At 50.9% G+C, this 18,353-nt stretch overlaps 7 protein-coding genes across 7 annotated transcripts; 3 read left to right on the forward strand and 4 right to left on the reverse strand.

The window, feature by feature from the left end:
- Positions 1-237: 237 nt before the first annotated feature.
- On the reverse strand, positions 238-3,710 carry msh3 (mismatch repair protein MSH3; the record flags this gene model as incomplete). The annotated part of the gene is given in 6 exon segments (XM_058471570.1): positions 238-498; positions 528-1,715; positions 1,766-2,087; positions 2,098-2,860; positions 2,922-3,485; positions 3,506-3,710. 6 exon segments carry the CDS (start codon positions 3,708-3,710, stop codon positions 238-240), a joined length of 3,303 nt encoding a protein of 1,100 aa, XP_058334711.1.
- A 683-nt stretch (positions 3,711-4,393) lies between these two features.
- N7468_002274 (uncharacterized protein) lies at positions 4,394-6,085 on the reverse strand (the record flags this gene model as incomplete). Its single annotated transcript, XM_058471571.1, is given in 3 exon segments — positions 4,394-4,615; positions 4,630-5,206; positions 5,220-6,085. The coding sequence occupies 3 exon segments, from the start codon at positions 6,083-6,085 to the stop codon at positions 4,394-4,396; spliced, it is 1,665 nt and encodes a 554-aa protein (XP_058334712.1).
- A 599-nt stretch (positions 6,086-6,684) lies between these two features.
- Positions 6,685-7,820, reverse strand: N7468_002275 (Rab geranylgeranyltransferase subunit beta BET2; the record flags this gene model as incomplete). The annotated part of the gene is given in 4 exon segments (XM_058471572.1): positions 6,685-6,810; positions 6,864-7,312; positions 7,366-7,662; positions 7,679-7,820. The coding sequence occupies 4 exon segments, from the start codon at positions 7,818-7,820 to the stop codon at positions 6,685-6,687; spliced, it is 1,014 nt and encodes a 337-aa protein (XP_058334713.1).
- Positions 7,821-9,085: 1,265 nt separating this feature from the next.
- N7468_002276 (uncharacterized protein) lies at positions 9,086-9,337 on the forward strand (the record flags this gene model as incomplete). Its single annotated transcript, XM_058471573.1, has 1 exon — positions 9,086-9,337. One exon carries the CDS (start codon positions 9,086-9,088, stop codon positions 9,335-9,337), a length of 252 nt encoding a protein of 83 aa, XP_058334714.1.
- Positions 9,338-10,894: 1,557 nt separating this feature from the next.
- N7468_002277 (uncharacterized protein) lies at positions 10,895-12,975 on the forward strand (the record flags this gene model as incomplete). The annotated part of the gene is made up of 3 exons (XM_058471574.1): positions 10,895-11,477; positions 11,537-12,140; positions 12,195-12,975. The coding sequence occupies 3 exons, from the start codon at positions 10,895-10,897 to the stop codon at positions 12,973-12,975; spliced, it is 1,968 nt and encodes a 655-aa protein (XP_058334715.1).
- A 980-nt stretch (positions 12,976-13,955) lies between these two features.
- On the reverse strand, positions 13,956-14,680 carry N7468_002278 (ribosome biogenesis protein RRS1; the record flags this gene model as incomplete). The annotated part of the gene is made up of 2 exons (XM_058471575.1): positions 13,956-14,562; positions 14,631-14,680. 2 exons carry the CDS (start codon positions 14,678-14,680, stop codon positions 13,956-13,958), a joined length of 657 nt encoding a protein of 218 aa, XP_058334716.1.
- Positions 14,681-14,968: 288 nt separating this feature from the next.
- On the forward strand, positions 14,969-16,569 carry N7468_002279 (mitochondrial 37S ribosomal protein mS29; the record flags this gene model as incomplete). The annotated part of the gene is made up of 2 exons (XM_058471576.1): positions 14,969-15,611; positions 15,680-16,569. The coding sequence occupies 2 exons, from the start codon at positions 14,969-14,971 to the stop codon at positions 16,567-16,569; spliced, it is 1,533 nt and encodes a 510-aa protein (XP_058334717.1).
- Between the last annotated feature and the right edge of the window lie 1,784 nt (positions 16,570-18,353).

The following is an 18,353-nucleotide window of genomic DNA, read 5'->3' on the forward strand; positions in this document are numbered from 1 at the left end:
CAGTAGTGAGGTATGTTGTAAGCTAAGACTAGGCCCTGCTATTAGGACTAGTAGGGTATATCTACCTTGAAATCGCGTCCATAACAAGCCAGACCTTGTAATCGCTTTTTGACAGGCATAATCGAGGACAAATCTGGACTGAAACGCGGCTGTTTCTCATCCTTGATCAAACTCGTTCGATATACATACAAAGCTATAGGCCTTTTGATATAATGTACAAAACGAACACGAGAAACTTCATGACAGCTGCCCAGCACTAGCAAGTAGCCGATCAAGCAGCTCATCATCGCCACTATCCCCAGTAACAACTCTCCCCACAGCCCCCGCAAGCGCAGCAAGTCGTTTCCTCTTTATCGACTCTTCTAGCTCCGCACTCTTTTCCTTCGCAACATCCAGCACCGAAGAAGGCAAATTCGCCAGCCGCGCAACGTTCAATCCGTAGCTACGATGTGCGACGCCCTCGCCCACTTCATACAAGAACGTGATGTCTTCGTCGCCCTCCCGGACTCGGTAAAGCGCATATGCACATTCCGGAGCGAGTTATCCGGGAACGAGCGGGCCATGCGGGAGAGATGCTGGTAATGCGTAATGAACAGCGTAAGTGAGCGGATGGAGCGGACCATGTAGTCCAGCACAGCCTGCGCGATAGCGACACCATCATGCGTTGATGTGCCGCGGCCCAATTCGTCGAGAATAACCAATGACCGGGGCGTGGCTTGCTTGAGGATGTCTGCTGTTTCGGACAGCTCGACCATGAACGTGGACTCACCGGCCAGCATGTTATCAAAGGCGCCCATGCGGGTAAATACCGCGTCGAGGAGGCCCAGGCGCGCGGAGGCAGCGGGGACGTACGAGCCAATTTGGCCCATGATGGCGATGAGGGCTACGTGCCGCACGTAACTGGATTTTCCACCCATGTTGGGCCCGGTTACTAGGAGCGCTCGGGTGGCGTCTGTATCCAGGGCTGTGTCGTTTGGTACGTAGGTATCTGTGAGCAGACGCTCAACCATCGGGTGCCGCCCTTGTTCGATGTGGATGCATGGGTGCTCTGTGTATTCGGGCTTCACGTAGCCAGGTTGCTGGGCGATGGCTGCTAGGGAGAGGAGGCAGTCGAGTGTGGCGAGGGACTGCACGCAGTCTCGGAAAGACTGGTATTGTGTGGCTATTTCGGCTAGGAGTGCTGCGAATGCTTTATCGCATGCTGCTGCCAGAGCCTCTTTGTGTTGGTCCCTTTGACGCACCAGTTGTATGACTTCTGGTGTGTGGAAGCGAGATTTCTGCTTCGTACCACTGACCTTGACCCAGGAGGCTGGCACTTTCTTAATGGCCAGCGAACTGTTCTCCACCTCAATCAAGTACTCGATTCCGGAAACAGTGGCGTATTCGACTTTTTTCCTCCCCAAGCGCTCCCCGGCCACAGCGAGATGTTCTTCCAGCTCATGTTCAATGCTGGCTATCCCAAGCTTCTCATTACTGATCTCTTCCGTCTCCATCTCTTCGCGGAAGAATGAATATTTATCATCACTTCGAGCGGCGTGGAGGTTGATCCTATCCAAGTAGCGAGTGACATCTGCTTGAATTGTTGGAAGGGACGCAATAGCTGCGCTAATCAATGGCGAGTCAAACTTCGTATCTTGTGGAGATTTGACCTCCGCGAATTCCATTGAAATCATCTGCATGGTTTGGAGGACTGTAAGAAGCTCGGGTCGCGTGCACTGGTCAGGTTAGTATAGAGTGGGACGCATCGTTTTCGATGGCTTCTCACCTTGCCATAGTAAATTCGGATCAAACTCCTTTCCAGGTCACTCTTGATTTTCCCTAGTAGAGCCTTCATTCGTTCCGCGGGAACTACGCGGCTCGGATTCGTCAACTCCTCCACGGCGTTCGTACGTTCTTCCAACCGTGTCTTATCCAGCAAAGGCCGTCCAACCCAACGCCGCAACAGACGTTGCCCAAACCGTGTTTGAGTCCGATCCAGTGTCCAAAAGAGGCTTCCTTTGGACGAATGATCTGTTTGATTCTGGTAAACTTCCAGGCTGACCAGTGTGTTTCCGTTGAGAAAGCATGTGCGATCTTGCAGAAAACGGCTGGAAATACTTTGTCAGATCGAAGACATGCTCCAGACCATAGTCAGTCATGTGCTCAATCATCGACGAAAGACAGATGGTCACGTTTTCTGGCAGTCCTAACACATTCTTCAGGAGTTTGGCCGCCTCAACGTCCTCTTCAGTGCCAGTAGCCTTCATCTTTCCAGCGTAGAAGCTCGATACATGGCTGTGCGCTTCCGCGGCCGCAGTCTTCTTCTTTGCAACCCGCTCCACGCGAACGGCGTCTCCGAAAACATTCGTCTTACTTCCAGACAAATGTTGCACGAGCTTTTCGCTAGCGCGAGACATCTCTCCCACAATCACAATTTCACAAGGTGCAATATGCAGAAGACGAGTCTCGATCTCACTCCGCATAAACCCATCCTCGAAGTCATCATAGATGATATCACCTGTAGCTGGCTGAACACCGACAATACCGACATGCACACGCTCATCATTCCCCCAGCCTTTGGCATTCGTCTCGGTGATGCACAGCATGTACCCTGTGGCAGGTGAGAGCCCTCCAGCAGCAGGGGCAGGGCCCTGAAGACCCTCAACATCGTCAATATAAGTACCCTTCGTGTAAAGATTGGTCAACTTGCGCACAAACGGCGCATTGCGGTTGTCCCCCGCGGCTTTCAAAGCAGCAGTCTCAATCTGCCGAACCACTCCAACCTTATGGCCTGCTGTGACAAGTCGCTTGACATGGACATGCAGCCGGTGAACCGGAATACTCGCAGACGCAAACCGATTGATGTGAGCCTCGGAGGGGTCTATGGCCGACAATTTAGCACTTCAAGCCGAAATATCCCTCGGGATTGGCGTAGTACTCACGCTCATCGAACCTGAACTTCCCCGGAATACACACAATCCCCAGCTCCTTCGCCGCCACGCGGGCATCCTCTCCAAAAAACCGAAACTTGTACCCTACCTCCACCACTAGCACGGTATCCATATGCTTGCGCTTGATCTCAATAACCTGCTTCTCCATCGGTGTCAGTTTACTTGCCCCGCCCTTCGCAGTGGCCTTTCCTTTCTTCGGTGGAGGCGCAGGCTCGTCGTCCTCTTCTGCTTCTCCTTCCTCGCCCTCGCCCTCGGTCGCACAGTCATTGCTTGCGCTTCGGCCGATTCCGATCACACAGTCCACGCCGCCGAGCTTGCGGACAAACTTCTGGTGGAGCTTCTCCTTTTCCCTCTTCGACTCCGCATCTTCCGCGTTCTCGGCGTTCGGGGCGGGAGAGCTTTGGAACTTGAATATGTCGGTCCGCTGGCTGCTGCTCAGCTGGGACAAGGGTTTGGAAGGTTCGAGGGCGGGCGTGTCGTCTGCTGTTGTTTTGAAGCTATCGGTTCGAACTCGTTTTGTGGGTGGTACGACAACATCGTCATCGTCGTCTTCGTCTTCATGTTCGATCAGGGACCCTGCTTTCTTGATGCCTTGTTCTGGATGGGGGAAGCTGGTCGTTTCTTTGATGACAATTCTTGTGGAGGCTCTGGGTTGTTGCTTGTTGAGGCTGTTCGAGGGGTTGAGGCGGACTTTTGCGTGAAGAAGCTTGAGATGGTCTGTTGCTTGCGTTTTAGGGATGAGGATGGTGCGGAGGACGATGGAGAGGATTGAGGTGCCATGGTGTAGGCTGGATGGAATCAGAAATTAGATATCAATTTGGAAAATGCCCTTGCCAGTCAATAGAAAAACCATTAAGCCACAGTGGACACCCAGTACTTGAGGTGATCTATCGAGCTTGACGCGTGAAGAACGCGTGAGGCGTTAATGGGTTGCTGACTCACCTTATCGGCGATAAGCTCATGTAGATAAGGGGGGCTTGTGGTCTGAGTCCGATTCTATATGTAGTTGAACACCCTCATTTCTGATGAACTTGAACGGATTGTACCGGCTATATCTGTTTCAAGCTGCCTAGTAAACATGCTAAGCTGAGGTTCAAGCTCCAAAATCAAGGATTCCGCGGACATCATTTATATGTACGGAGAGACACTTGGAGCTGAATGGACTCCGATCTGAATCTGAAGGGGTCAAGGGCTGAAAGGATGTGTTCAACTTGGCCTCGGAACAGAAATATTTGAATCTCATTAAGAATAATGAACTAATTAACCGTACTGGTACATCACGGTGTCCTCCTTGCTGCCCAGAGAAATGCCGATCTATCCACCTTCCAAGTCCTTATGAAGACAGACCATGTTGTTACAAAAAGATTAGGTAGCAGCTCACGTCATTCCAGCTCTCCGATAATCAGATAAAGTCGCCTGCACTACCTGGCTGTAGGACAACTGCTCCCATAAACAAGACCGAATCACTCACCTACCAAATACAGGGCTAGGTCATGTTGCTGGCGCTCCTCGTCAGGAAGAGTAGCCTCGGACGAAAGTGCTGTCGGAGTCACGGCCCATTCATTGTTGGCTACCAAGGTGGCTTCGCCATAGGGATTGCATTCATAAGAATCCATTTTATGCCCAGGCGCCAAGAGCGGGTTTGAAGCTCGGTACCCGATGCCAGGAAGCTCGTCATAGTAGTACTGGGACAAGGAACTGGGATTGCTTGTTGCAGCCTTCTGGGCGAGGGAGAACTCCAAGGGTAGTCAATTCGGCCCTGAGAATTGAGAATAGGCTCCATGTTTTCTTTATCTACTCCTTCCTGGTCGGTCTTTCTGGCCTGCTCATTGTCATCCGAGGCCCTGTCCAATACAAGACGAGCCGGTGTCAAAGTTAGGGTATCCCTCTGAATCTTTGACAAGAGAGCTTGGTTTGCCAAGCTCGGTGGAATGCTTGCGCTCTCATCAGTAAAGACACTGAATGCCTGACGAGGACGTTTTCCAAATGCTTGGACTGAAAGAGCAAAGTCATTGTTCTCCACGAGTGGCCGCTGGAGCCCAGTCAAGCCTCCAGTGGGTAAAGAACATCCGTTATGTGTAGCATCAGATGTCGCGCTATGCTTCCGGCTGCGTGTTGTGACTCCTTTGGAGCCCTTCCTATCCTGAGGCCACATGATGTTCGGGTCCAAGCTTTTCTGGAGAGCATTTTTCTTTGGATGAGTACGGGACTTCGGAATTGGCGTCTCGCCTTTCAAAGGGCTGTCATTGTCCGCATTGCCGTCGATCAGCCGCTCCCTGAGTAGATTACCAGTGGGAGAGAAAAACAAATTCTGTAGGCTCAATCTGCAAGGAGGACTGTTCCATCTTCTTCAAGACTTCACAGTCTTTCTTCTGGTTTCTCTTGCGACGCATTTGTTGCGTGGCGGAGTCAAACAAGTCCATCCCAGGCCAAATTATACCTTTCAACCGGGCCATTTCGTCGGGCCCTACCTTGTAATCAAACTCATCTGAAGTGTTCGTGGGGAAAGTGCTGTCGAGCAAGGGCTCTGAAGCATTCTTCAAATCCAAAGATAATTCGCCGACGATGCGTTTATTCCGATGTGGCTGTGGTGTTTTGGGGATAGTTGTTATAGGGAAGCTACCTTGCCCATGGGTATGTCCATGCTGGTTATCTGGCCCACTGGCGGCTGTACATGTCGCTGAGGTCGCTCCAGCTTGCAATTGAGACGACGGACGGTCTTCTGCAGTAAAAACAGAAGGAGTGACAGGGCAAGAAGACTCATCTATCGCTTGTGGTTCTTTGGTAGGGCCCGGGACCATCAAGCGGGGATCTAAGAAGTCCGGCACAGCTTGAGAAGATTTCGACGAACGTCGAGGCTTCTTTCTTTGCGGAATCTTTGCTTCACCCTTTTCCGCTTTGGACTTTCGCTTCTTCTTTCGATCGTCTTTGGAGGTCATGCGATCCGAAAGTAGCTGCGCGAGATCGTTGCCACTGTACCATTCGTTGTACTCGTTTAGGAGCTCGGCAGCGGCAGGATCTTGAATAGTGCGGACTTGAAGGTTGAAATAATGAGACAAATGGGCCTTCGATGCAACATGGGTCAACAGATGAGACACGTCGCTGAATTGTGGAAGTGTCGGGCAAATGATGCAATGCAGCGTTGCAGCGTCCATTGTTCCAAGAGCAATTGGCCGCAAATCCAGAAGGAAGCAACAAGAAAAGCCAATGGCAAAAGAAAATGAGAAAGCAAGAATCAATGCGAGAACAGAGTGTCGAAGGAGCGATGGGAATCAGACAAAAGAGAGAAGGGAGACTGGCTGGGGTCTGACATCAACGGGATGGAGTACACCCGGAAACCGCTCCAACCGCTCGAGAGGGGGAAGGAGCCAACAGCGGGAAAATCTGCGGTAGGATGGAATATCAGGTGGATTGCACTGCATTGGTATCATTTGAATGTGGGATCGATGCTAATGGTCTGGCTATTCTATTATTACTCAGATAGAAATGTGCCACGATGTCTTAACAGCCTTCAGGCTATTGTGGGATGGTATGAAGCGGAAATAAGTCAAAGTGGACAATTGCTCTCCTCCTGCCTTGTATCCCATGGCCTATGGAGAAAGAGAACAATGGGTTATTAGATGGCAGGAGGAATGGGACGAGTGAATTCACTTGTGTTATGATTCACTTCCCTAGGCGCCGAGAAATGACAGACTTGGGCATACAGCTACTCCCGTTAGTGAATAATCGTGTTCCAAGGGAGTTGGCCCACTTACTAAACGGGATCTATCTCCTCTAGCCCTTCGAACTTTAGCAAACTTAGGCCTGCCAGGCCAAAGTGAGTATGATAGACATCCACCATGTTTCCAGGTCGATCGGCAAAGCCACCTGCATTGGGGTCCTAGAGAGCAATTAGCCGTCGAACTCGCATCATGCCTCCCAAATTTGACCTACCTGACACTGCAGAACAAACCCAGCCAACTTCTGTCCATCAATCCAGTGAAGCCGATCAATCATAGCAAGACTTGATCCCACCCACCAAGCGTAGCAGGAATCAGGTAACTTTTCGGGACGGCCATTAAAGCCACCCTTGTCAACCTGCCGTTCGCTGAGCCAGGCTCCCAATCGGTCCTTGTTGATCAAGTCCAAGCGACCGGCAATAGACAGAGCTCCGATACACGTGAAGACCTGACCAGCATGAGACTCAGCCCCGGGAGTTACGCCATAGGCTCCGTCTAAGTTCTCACAGCTTTGGACATAACTGACGGCCTTAGGTACATCGACCAGATCCATCAGACGCAGCAGAGACAGAGCATTCAGAGCACCATAGAGGAATCGAGTGTCAGTTTCACCCCACTCGTCGCCCATGAAACAACCCTCTTCGTTCTGCAAGCTGGCAATGACTATTGAAGTTCAGTATATGGATAAGAGAATCTCTTCAAGAGGAGCAGCGTACAAGAGCCCACTTTTTGAATACCACCTTTACCATTCTGAGCGCCTTTGCCCTTGGCCTCTAGCTCATCCAGTGCATCCACAGTGACAAGAATTTGCACTGCTGATACTGTATAGAGCATATGGGCATCGTGGCCTGGGGCAGCACCGAATCCCCCATTCTCCTTTTGGCAAGAGAGTACAAAGTCAATAGTACTTTGCCTGGGTAGAGCTTCGGGTGCGCCCAGTAAATGAAGGGCAGTTAACCCCCAGTAGACACCATTCAGACGCAGGTGCTCTGTCAGCCAGTACTCCAGCTCATCTTTCCTCTATTTTACAGTCAATGAATGCCTCGAAGTAAGACTGAAAAGAGGCACGCACAGTGTCCAGCTTGGTGATGTAAGTGATGTGTTTCTGGGTGTGTAATTCTTGGTCAGAAGTAGCGCCTCCCGCTCTGCCAGGCCCTGATACCAAGGCCATTCTGGACAGTAGAGCTATACCGGCACGTGCGCGCTGGTCGTTAGTTGCGGGAAAGGGGGAAAGCTTGTTCGGGAGGAGTGGTTCAGGCTCAGATCATGCTGGTCATTAAGCTAGGATGCATAAGCGGGGACCGCTCTCAAGCAGAGCCGCGGGAGTAAGCCAGGATCCCGCGAAGCGAGTAAAATGTGGCTGACTTGGGCTGACTTGGGTCAGATTTGGACCAACCGGGATCGCGCTCTTTTTCAAGGGTGTGTGGTCACGTGGGCGGTAAACACAGACATTTTCTCCACTTGTTTAGGGCTCGTGCATAAACGCATAATCCCGGAGCGAACTTGTGCATTCGCACTGTTCGCGCCGTTACACGGCCACTTGCTCCATGCGCTCTGACAGAGTTAGTTCGTTCGGGATCTTTGTCACGCTATGTTTCAGACTGGCATTACATCCCAAGAACGGGGATTGGTCAAAGAGCCCCCACATATTGGACAGCGTGGCAAAGAAAAGAATTCATCAGCATTACTGCGTACAATACTATAAACACCGCACATAGTTAATCATGCTGATGATAATTCTGGAAAGCGGATGACCTTTCCTTCTGATAGGAGCCAACGTGTGCTTTGTTTTCCTCTCAATGTCACCTGCACGGGCAGTCTTGGAAGTATTTTAAAGTCCATATTTCGAGCCAGCGTTTTTAGTACTCCAATAGCCTGCGTATTCGACCTACTGAGTAATAATACAGGGCATGTCGGTTGATTGTGGCATCTAAATTCAAGTTGAAGGACTCAAACTAGATGAACCGTCAGCGAGACCGGTGAAATAACCCAACAGTCTTATTATGTATCGACAAGATAAATTTGGGAACGCAAAAAGTTCCATATCAAGCTCCCCAGCAGGGTGGAAATGTATCTTAGAATTTGAGACAAGTGGGGTGACACCAGGCCTCCAGCCACGGTTGAGGGGATACAAATGGAGTACTCCGTAGCTACCGGAGTTATCAGGATCGGTGGGTGCAGTCTGAAACTTGGATCAATTTAGGAGACCAAGGGGCGAATCAATGTGGACCTACTCCGTACATCCGCGGCGCCTACGGCGTACTCCGTGCGCTGGGTACTATTCTCAGTGGCATTGGCCAGTTTGGATTTGCCCAGTACTTTTGCAGGAGAACTAGAGCCCTCCAGTACTCCGTAGTTTGAAGGCGTTATCTACCCTGTGCCGTTTTATGCAAGGTCCGACGAATCCCCACTTGGTGCTATTTGGATCAGTCTAAAATGTTGCGACCGGCTCAGGTACCTGCTCCTGAATCTCACCGTGTTTGGCTCACCAAAATTGTATCGAGGTCCACTGGCATCATACCCATGGACGATCGGCCAGGTACGATGCAGTGCGCTTGGATTTGCCAGCACAATGACTCCGTCCCCACTGGCATCGAGCGACCGACAAATCAGGCTCGCATGCGCTACTACGTAAGGTACGTACACCGTCGCGCCCGTGGCTCCAGCTGCCAGACCCAATGGTACTGAGTGGATGACTGATCGAGCGCATGTCATACTCGTACACGTATTCACTGCAGTACAGTCGTTACTCTACACCGCTAGGACTGGGAGAACGTGACAGTCTCCCAGTCTTCTGTTTATCCTATGTCGCGCAGCGCGTCCGAACAATAAATACTCACTGGTCCACTTTCCCAGTGCCCAACATCAGGGCCATAAGAACAAAGCGTGGAAAAAAGAAAAGGAAAAGAAAAAGAAAAGGATCGACATGCAATTGGGTCATGGGAAGCCACTGAGAATGGTCTTCCTATGAGAATCATTGGGAGGATGATGATCCTTGGTCGGATGTGACGTCGTCCCGCGGGAGGTTAATTGTTGTAGCAAGGGAATGAGATTGCCTATATAGTAGATGGTAGGAATTGTATAGTTGGTATCTGTGACTTCTAATTCCTACGTACCGAGGATCAAGTATACAAGCAGTTCCCCACCGTGATTTTCTTGTCCTTGGTGGACCACTTCTCCATACAAATTTATTTTAAGCGTAAGGCAACAGAGGCCGTGGATCTTCGACCTTGCATAACCGAATCCCCGTGGAATGTCCCTTCTGCTCGCCAATTTCCCTTCCTACATTGTTGCGTGAATATCACAAATTTACGTCCTCCGCGTACGGTTGCCTGCCCAAACGACTGCAGCTGCTCGGCAGTGTCCACTTAGGTGTCAGTGCTCCTGCTAACGCAGCCACCTCAGCGCTAGCTCGTTTCAGGGGAATTCCCTTGTCCACCCATTCAATACTCCTATCTTGATTTGGTTTTTTTTGGGGTTTCTTTCTCTTTCTTTCCTTTTTATCTTTTTGCGCTTTCTGGTCCCGGATTCCTTCTCATTCTTTCGTTTTTCAATCCTGAGTCATTCTCTCATTCCTGTAGGGGAGGCTTCGGATTTCTTTGCAGGTTGGGCGACACGCTTTTACCCGACCCCGTCCGCCGATCATCGATCCGCCAGAAAGAGGGGAACGCGATCAGGTCCTTGCAAGCGTCCACAAACCTTCAGGGCATGAAGGGTAGCCTGGTGAGTATTGGCATCGATCTCTTTACAACCTTCAGTCCCGTCTACTGTGTCAACAAGGCAGTACCTGGCCTTGTTTACCGAAGCCCAGGGCTTGGATCTCCGACCCCCTGCATCACCCACCATCCAAGATGGTTTCACTTGACTTTTTTGAATCCTGACATGGTGACGACTATCAAAGATGTCAGAAGCACAGGGCTGATTTCTGTCTTCTCCTCAGCTTCCATTCCTTCGATCACATCAGCATTGGCATCTCTCATCGCCCGTCCACATTCTTTTTGCGCCTTCGAGTGAGCAGTTCCAAGGTACTTGCCTGAAGGGCGCCGCAGTCATATCAGCCATCTATCGCAATATCCCTTATTCGCAACTGCGGCCACTCTAGCCTAATACGCTTGGCTAAGCCGGAAGTATCTGTTCAACACCGGACTGCATACGATACGTTGAACTCGTCACACACGCGCGACCACCCCTCCGATCACTGGTTCCTTGACTTGCGCTGGTTGATCTCATCAATTGTCGCCTAGCATGCCATCCAAAACCCCGAAAGTCCCCAATTTGGATCTGAGCGCAGCCAAGTCCGACTCGAAAAATGCCCAAGTTTCATCTCTGTCACCAGGCGCCCAGAACTCCGACAACCTGAGTCCCTTGACACCGCGTTCGCCAAGATCCATGCCCGGCTCGCCGGTAATCGACGGTACAACAATTCGCCCAGTGAAGGAGGATTCGAGCAGCAAAAACACAAGCCCAATGTCATCGCCTAGCCACCTAGCTGTCGATAATGAGCTCAATGAGACATTAACTGAACCGTCGACTCCTGGCATTACAGCTATTCCCCAATATCCATCTCCGAAGCAGTCTCCTAAACATACCAGAGACGCGTCACGGTCATTCTTTGGCCAGCTGAAAGCACCAAAATCGTCCCACAAAACACAGCGTTCGGACGGCTCAGACATTTCAACAGAGCCACCAAAAAGCCGAGGTCACTCTAGCAGGGGCCATTCGAGCCGTGGGGCTTCAAGAGACGGGAAACAGCCTCTGCCACAGAGGTTGTCAGAGTCGACTCCCGATTTGCCTACACTCTTACTTCAGGCAGAAGAAGCAGAGAAGAGTGAGATCGCACCTCCAAACAAAAGATCCGACATTTTCCTGAACGCTTACGTTGAATAGATCTAGATTCTGTCGGCCATGGTACCGTGAACAGCAGCAAACACGCCGCCGAGGCTGATTCCGTCCCTGCGAAAAAGAACAAGCGATTCGCTAATCTTTTGACACGGTCTCGCTCCATTCGAGTGGACGATAACGCCGCGAATAGACCCATGCCACGAAGGCCATCACTTGGTCTGGCCAAGCTCGAGGAATTCAAGCCTGAGTCGCAAAAAGCCCACTTTTCCCCTACCACTGTACAGCCTGAACGATCTAGATTGGCAATTCCCGCGGATAGTCCTTCAGTCCGGAGAGACAAGTCCACCGGTGGTTCCATGGTCCCCTCACACTCTTTGAGCCAGGTTTCCGGTGTTTTCAATACATTCAAACAATCATCCAGTGGAGCCGCAGATCATCTGGGCAAGGCTGGGAAGGGTTTCCTCAAAAAGATCACTCGGAGCGGCAGCACCAACGAGCGCGATCTCGTCACCGACGACAATTATGTTTGCAGCACCATCAGCCTCCCGTTGTTTGAGCAAGCGAGAAAGACAAGAATTGCCAAGAAATTGGAAGATTGCAGAGACAAGACAGAGTTCTGGATGCCTGCTCTTCCATATCGCTGCATTGAGTAAGTGTCAAATGCAGTATCAAAGCACCTGTGTGGACTAACAAGGCTTCTCAGTTACCTCAACTTCAAAGGCTGTGAGGAGGAAGGTCTTTACCGAGTTCCAGGAAGTGGTAAAGAAGTCAAGTATTGGCAGCGCCGGTTTGATACAGAGTTGGATGTTGATTTGTTCGATGTACCTGATCTTTACGACATCAACACGATCGGGTCTTTGTTCAAAGGCTGGCTTCGAGAACTGCCGGATGAGATTTTCCCCAAGGCGACTCAAGATTTGATCGCTCAAAAATGCGAAGGAGCCACCAGTGCGCCTCAGCTGCTCCGCGATGAACTTTCTAAGTTGCCGCCTTACAACTACTATCTGCTCTTCGCCATTACCTGCCACCTGAACCTTCTTCACTCTTACGTGGACCAAAACAAGATGGACTATCGCAACCTATGTATCTGCGTACAGCCTTGTATGAAGATCGATACATTCTGTTTCCAGTTCCTGGTCTGTGACTGGAAGAACTGCTGGCAGGGGTGCTGGACCGAGAAGGAGTGGGTCCAAAAAGAGAAGGAATTGGACGAGGCAGAAGCGAGGAAGGCCGAAGAAAAGGCACCAGTCAGTGATGAAAGGGCGATCTCATCAAGCTCCAGCTCGGAGGAGAAGGAAAAGCCTCGTCCTCAGACCCGTGACCGAGGCCGAGGCCGCAAAGCTCGGCCGAAGGACATCGAGACCTCCCACACCTCCCACACCTCCCACACCACCCACACCGCACACACCGCACACACCTCGCACACCCGAAGCGTCTCACAACTTCCAGAACTCGGACCTCCACTGTCTCCGATTAAAATCTAGGCTTCAAAGGCCCCCACTCACCATCCAAGGCTTGTGTGCAAGGCACTCGTCATCGTAAGGCGCAGTCCACTTTTAGGCGCCTTGTATGCCTTTGGCACGGACTCTCTTGTCGGCTGGACCGACCCTGCCTCTGATCAACTTTGCAAGCCATGCCAGCAGTGCTCATTGGTTTACGCCGAAATGAATTCCTCGCATCGTTGTTTCCTTGAGTCTCACGTTAAGCTGACACTGGGCCTTACTGCCTTTGAATTCTCGTGGGCTGGACAAGCATCTTCAGTGCATCATCTCCTGGCGTCTCCCTACCGGATCTCGTATCATTCATATTCAATTCTCTTGGTGTATATTTTGTGGTCATGTTATCTCTGCTGCTCCGCTCCGGTCAACAACCATTGCTTTCATTGCCATCGTTTCTTATCGTCTTTTTCTATGGTCTGTCCTGTTTCAGCTGCGTTTTCAGATATCCCTCTGTGGCTTGTTTCACTTGCTTCATGCTTCCTGTCCTTGCACTTACTCGGCTGGTCTTCATTATTTATTCGTCATTCATGGTGTTCAATATCTGGCGGTTGTACAATAGCGATTATGGTTGGCATTTTCGGTTTAATGGAAACCAAATCGGTTCAGCATTTACATTCTTTAGCTTGAAGTTCCTATTGAGTAATTAACTACCCAAGTTATGTGACTAATCGTGATGTCCAAACCACACTACGGGTGGACTAGTCGCAGATATTAGCTGTCCAGCGTATGCCCTTTGGGCTCCCTACACCAGTATCTTAGGCTACTAAGAGGGTTGCATCGAACACAAACACTCAAGGATCATACTGAGAGAAACACGAGCTGGAATAAGAAAATGCTTTTGGTATGTCTTAACTAGATCATCTGGTCATGAATGATGAGTGACCTCAACTCCAACCCAACGCCCGATGAAAAAATCCAAGATGTGAAAGGATATACAAGATAACAGCACCAAAGGTCCAAAGCCCTTACCCTCTACTGGGTTTCTTAGCCTTGCGTTCATTCGCGCGCATTTTGCGCTCATTGCGCTTAATCCTATCCTTACGCTCGGCACGCGACATGCCGCGGATCGAGCTACCCTTCTCGGCAGCCGCCTCCTCCTTCTTCCAGTCCTTCTCCGGAACCTCAACAAGCCACTGGTCTTGATCGGCCTTGTTCTTACCCTTGTAGCCCCAACGCGGCACCCATTCGCCCGTCGTCTCATCGTAGACAAGGTTCTTGCGGCGCTCTTTATCGGCCAGCGCGGCGCCGGGCTTGGAGCTGTACTTGCCGATGCCCTTCTTGCGGGCGAAGAGCTCCCACTTGGTGGGGGGTTTGGGGGTTGGCAGGGGCTTATGGCGGGGGAGGGTTGTGTTGGGGGCTGGGAGGCTCAGGAGAACGCCGTTGTCGACTGATGAGGTGATGTTGCAGGTTGTGAGAAGCTGGTTGATGAGGGCCTGGGTGCCATCGCGGGCGACTGCTTGCAGAGCGCTGTCGAGTGATTCGCCCTGTGGGAGCTCTAACGGGTTTGGGTCATTGGCCATGAGGTTGCCTAGATCGAAGGTGTAGGGGGTAGGCTTCTCGACGGTGATAGGACTATGGTTGGTTAATTTATGGTCTTGTTGGGACATGTTTATACGGAGATATAGATTCGGGGTTCGTACAGTCTTTCCGGCTTTGAAGAGCCAGAGTTGGCCATGTCAGTGTCTGTCATGGCGGATATATCGTCGGACGACAAAACTCTGCTGCAAAATAAAGAGATTTCTCAACAAGTGGTGATTGTATCTTTATCTCCAGACGAAAAAAAAAAGTTATCGGCGCTCCCACTTTTCTGCCGCGCATGACTAAGGAGGTATGGACCGCCTGCCTATATTAGGAAAACGGGATCGATTCATCAAATTGTTATAGGCTCTTCTCCGGTCCGCCTCTTTCACCCATTATCTTACCACCCCAATCCGCCAGAATTGTTCTACACTGGCCCTTGTGCCGGTGCTACTGAACAATGGCTTCACCGTGGTGCTGGAGTTGCCTCTCGCCACTCCGAACACCACGAGCAATCCTCCCCTCGTCAACCACCACAACCCGGATAACAACCGCCGGATTCCACTCAACAGCGGTTCAATATGCTATGCCCGCAAAGAAGAATAAGAACAGCATAACCCAACTGAAGTACCGACAGGGTCAGACCTTGCGCAGGAAGAAGAAGAAGGCGACCGAGAACCGTGCGCGTCCTCCAGCCATTGGAGAGCGCAAGGCCATGCGAAAACGCATTGTCCTTAGCAACCCCAATGCTTTGGAGGTTGAAGGCATGCAGGAACTCTCCCCTGAGACAATGATCGACAACCGTCTTCGCGGCTCCGTTCTGGGCCTGCCGGTCACCATGCTCGATCAATTGAGAGCTGTGCAGGCTTTCAAGCCCCGGCAGGGTTGGAACATCTTCCGTCGTCCGGGCACTGTGCTTCGCCGGGATGCGCTTGAGCTGGGCCAGCTGTTTGAGAAGATTTCCGGTGATGATCCTGCTGAAAAGGGCAAGGTTGTAAGAAAGATCATCACTGGACCGAAGGGATCTGGAAAGACTGTTCACTTGCTGCAGGCTGCGGCCATGGGATTCTTGAAGAACTGGGTGGTCATCACAGTTCCCGATGGTATGCCTTCTTCAATATGCCCCTGTTGAGTGTTAATTGATTTTCGTGCTAATATGTGAATTCCTTAGCCTACGAACTCGTCTCTGGTACAACCAGCTATTCTCCCATCGAAGGCTCGAACCCACCGCAATACGTGCAGCCCAATGCTACGTCTGCTCTCCTCAAACGAACTGTCGAGGCTAACTCCAAGGTTCTGGAGAGCCTGAAAGTCTCCCAGAAACACGCCGGATTAGAAAACTTGAAGCCAACCATGACTCTGAAGGACTTGGCCCAGCTTGGGTTGGGAGATGCCGCCCTTTCCTGGCCTGTTTTTCAGGCTCTGTGGGCCGAACTCACCGCCACCAGCCCGGCCCCGGGAATGGAGAACGGATTCCAGTCTCGACCTCCCACTCTTGTGACTGTTGATGGCCTGTCCCACTGGATGACCAAGACTGCCTACCGCGCCGAGGACTACAGCTTCGTTCATCCTCACGACCTTGTGTTCGTTCAGCATTTCCTTTCATTGCTCAAGAGCGATAAACCTACGCTGAAAAACGGCGGTATGCTTCTCTACGCTACCTCCACCTCCAACAACCCCTCCAGCTACAGCCTCGAGGTTGGTCTGGACCAGATGATCGCTCGCCAGGATGGTGTCAGCCCCACTTCTCCCGACTACCCAGCCCCTGAGGCATACAGCAATGCTGATCCCCGTGTGCTCGAGCTGTTCAAGCCCACCGCTGCTTCGGGTAAGGAGGGTGTGCTTGAGCTGCAGACTCTCGGTGGCCTTACCCGCGAGGAGACCCGCGGTTACTTGGAGTACTTTGCTCAGAGCGGTCTGTTGCGCGAGAACATCAATGAGAAATGGGTCAGCGAGCGATGGAGTCTATCCGGAGGTGGTATCATTGGCGAGCTGGAGAAGCTTGGCCGTCACGTCAGCGCTCCTGCGAAGCTTGCCCAGCCTACCCCGGACGTTGAGTAAGGATAGGTATTGTAATAGTGTGCCTTGACCTCTTGCACTTGGGCTGTTGATAGCCTAATGTGCTGTACTGTAAATGGGTTGGATCTCGTTTAGGGCTGACACTTCTCTTCGTGTACTTTACAGACTCTTGAAGCCCTTTTTGTTTTCGTAGTTTGTATGGATATAATGGATTATTTTTCTACATGGCTTCCTAATTTTTTGTCAGACTCGAATCACTTTACTGTGAAAGAATTGCCTCATTCGAACTATGTAGTTATACCACTTGAGACCTAAAGAGCGAATAAATTACCCCGACAACCCAAAGAAGTACTATGCCAGAATTCTTTCTCCCCTCTCAGTTCGAAGACTAAATTGATTCTTTTCCCAACCTCTGCATGATCCCTTGCCTGGTTCTGCCGATGCTCCATGGTAGCCTTTTCTTAACTGTAGAGTTTGTCCTTTTCGTGCAACTCCACGCTCCCCTTAAGCAGGATTTGCCACGAACATCGCCCTTCCTTTGCGTGACTTACTCGAATCAAATCTAATGGCTCTGTGTTGTCGGCCACGCAGTCTTTTATACATGCGTAATCCGGGCTGGTCACTACTTGCGGATCATCATGTACAGGGGAAGAGTCTGCTTCGGCGTTATTGAAGCTTGATAGTAACTCAGCTGGGACCTCTGTACCAGGGCTTCAATGTTGTAGAGGTACTCTGGCTGTTGTCACGGCGACTTACCTCAAACCCTTCTGTAGAGTCATTTCCATTCGATGAGAGCGGCAAATAGCGTCGGATAGTAAGCTCGTCGTAATAGGTCGGACTTTTCTTTTTCGCATTGGAGTTTGTGTAATATGAATAGTATGGATAGTATGGATAGGTCTGATATGCCGGGATAGGCCCTTGGCGGTGCTCATGCCCAAAGGGCTTCTGATCTTATGTATGCTTGACATTTTCATTACTCCACGCACGACGTTGCCTCCAAACACTTTTCACATTTTCCCTTAGGCATGGTTGATTCTCATTACCAAGAGCTCAAGCCTTGGGATTTTAGGGCCCAGGGGCTTGACTTTTGAATGAAGATCGGAGAGGGAGAAGAGAAGAGATCAATAACTGGAATGGCAGTGCAGGCTTACCAGGGTCTTCATCTGGAGCAAAGATGCTGGTCTCGCAAACTATATTTGGCCATCGCTCAAAAGACATCAACGATGACTGCCATGAAGACTTGGGGGATAGTAGCATCCTGGTCCTATAAAGAGGATACTTTATCAAGGTTGCACAAGGCGCAGCCCTACGAAAGCCTCGCCGGCAGCTTGGCAATTTGAAGGACATCAATTAACAAAGAGTTGCGGTTCTCTCGAGAAGTTCTTTTCTTATCGTGCTTGCAGACCAGTGAAGATACCAAAACTGAAACTTTGACGGATTGCGACTTGGAATGTCTTCCCTTGGTGTACTCTGTAGTTACAGTACGATGCAGCAGTGTATTGACATCAACATGCGGCCCCTTCAAGGCTTTTGGGGGCTACTCGCAAGCGCCTCCTTGTGGGTCAGAAGCCTAAGCACCATCAGGAATGGGTCTCGCAATCTTCTGCTGTGAGTGGCTGAGTTTCGCGACCTTGAGGCAAAGCTGAAGAACGCCCAAAGCTCAGAGGAGTAAATTGGCCCCCAGGATACGGGCACTTAGGCCCACATCGCCCTCCTGCGACCAACTGGGGTTTAAGTTGAAGCGACTGAAGGATTTATCAACGCTCTCGGTGTCCATTTAGCCCGCAGCTAAAACATCAGGTAATTGGATTAACCGGTTCGAAAAA

The sequence above is a fragment of the Penicillium chermesinum genome (assembly GCF_028974085.1).
Source record: "Penicillium chermesinum strain IBT 19713 chromosome Unknown utg000002l:1.0-5270490.0:1.0-5274688.0, whole genome shotgun sequence".
Classification (NCBI taxonomy): domain Eukaryota; kingdom Fungi; phylum Ascomycota; class Eurotiomycetes; order Eurotiales; family Aspergillaceae; genus Penicillium; species Penicillium chermesinum.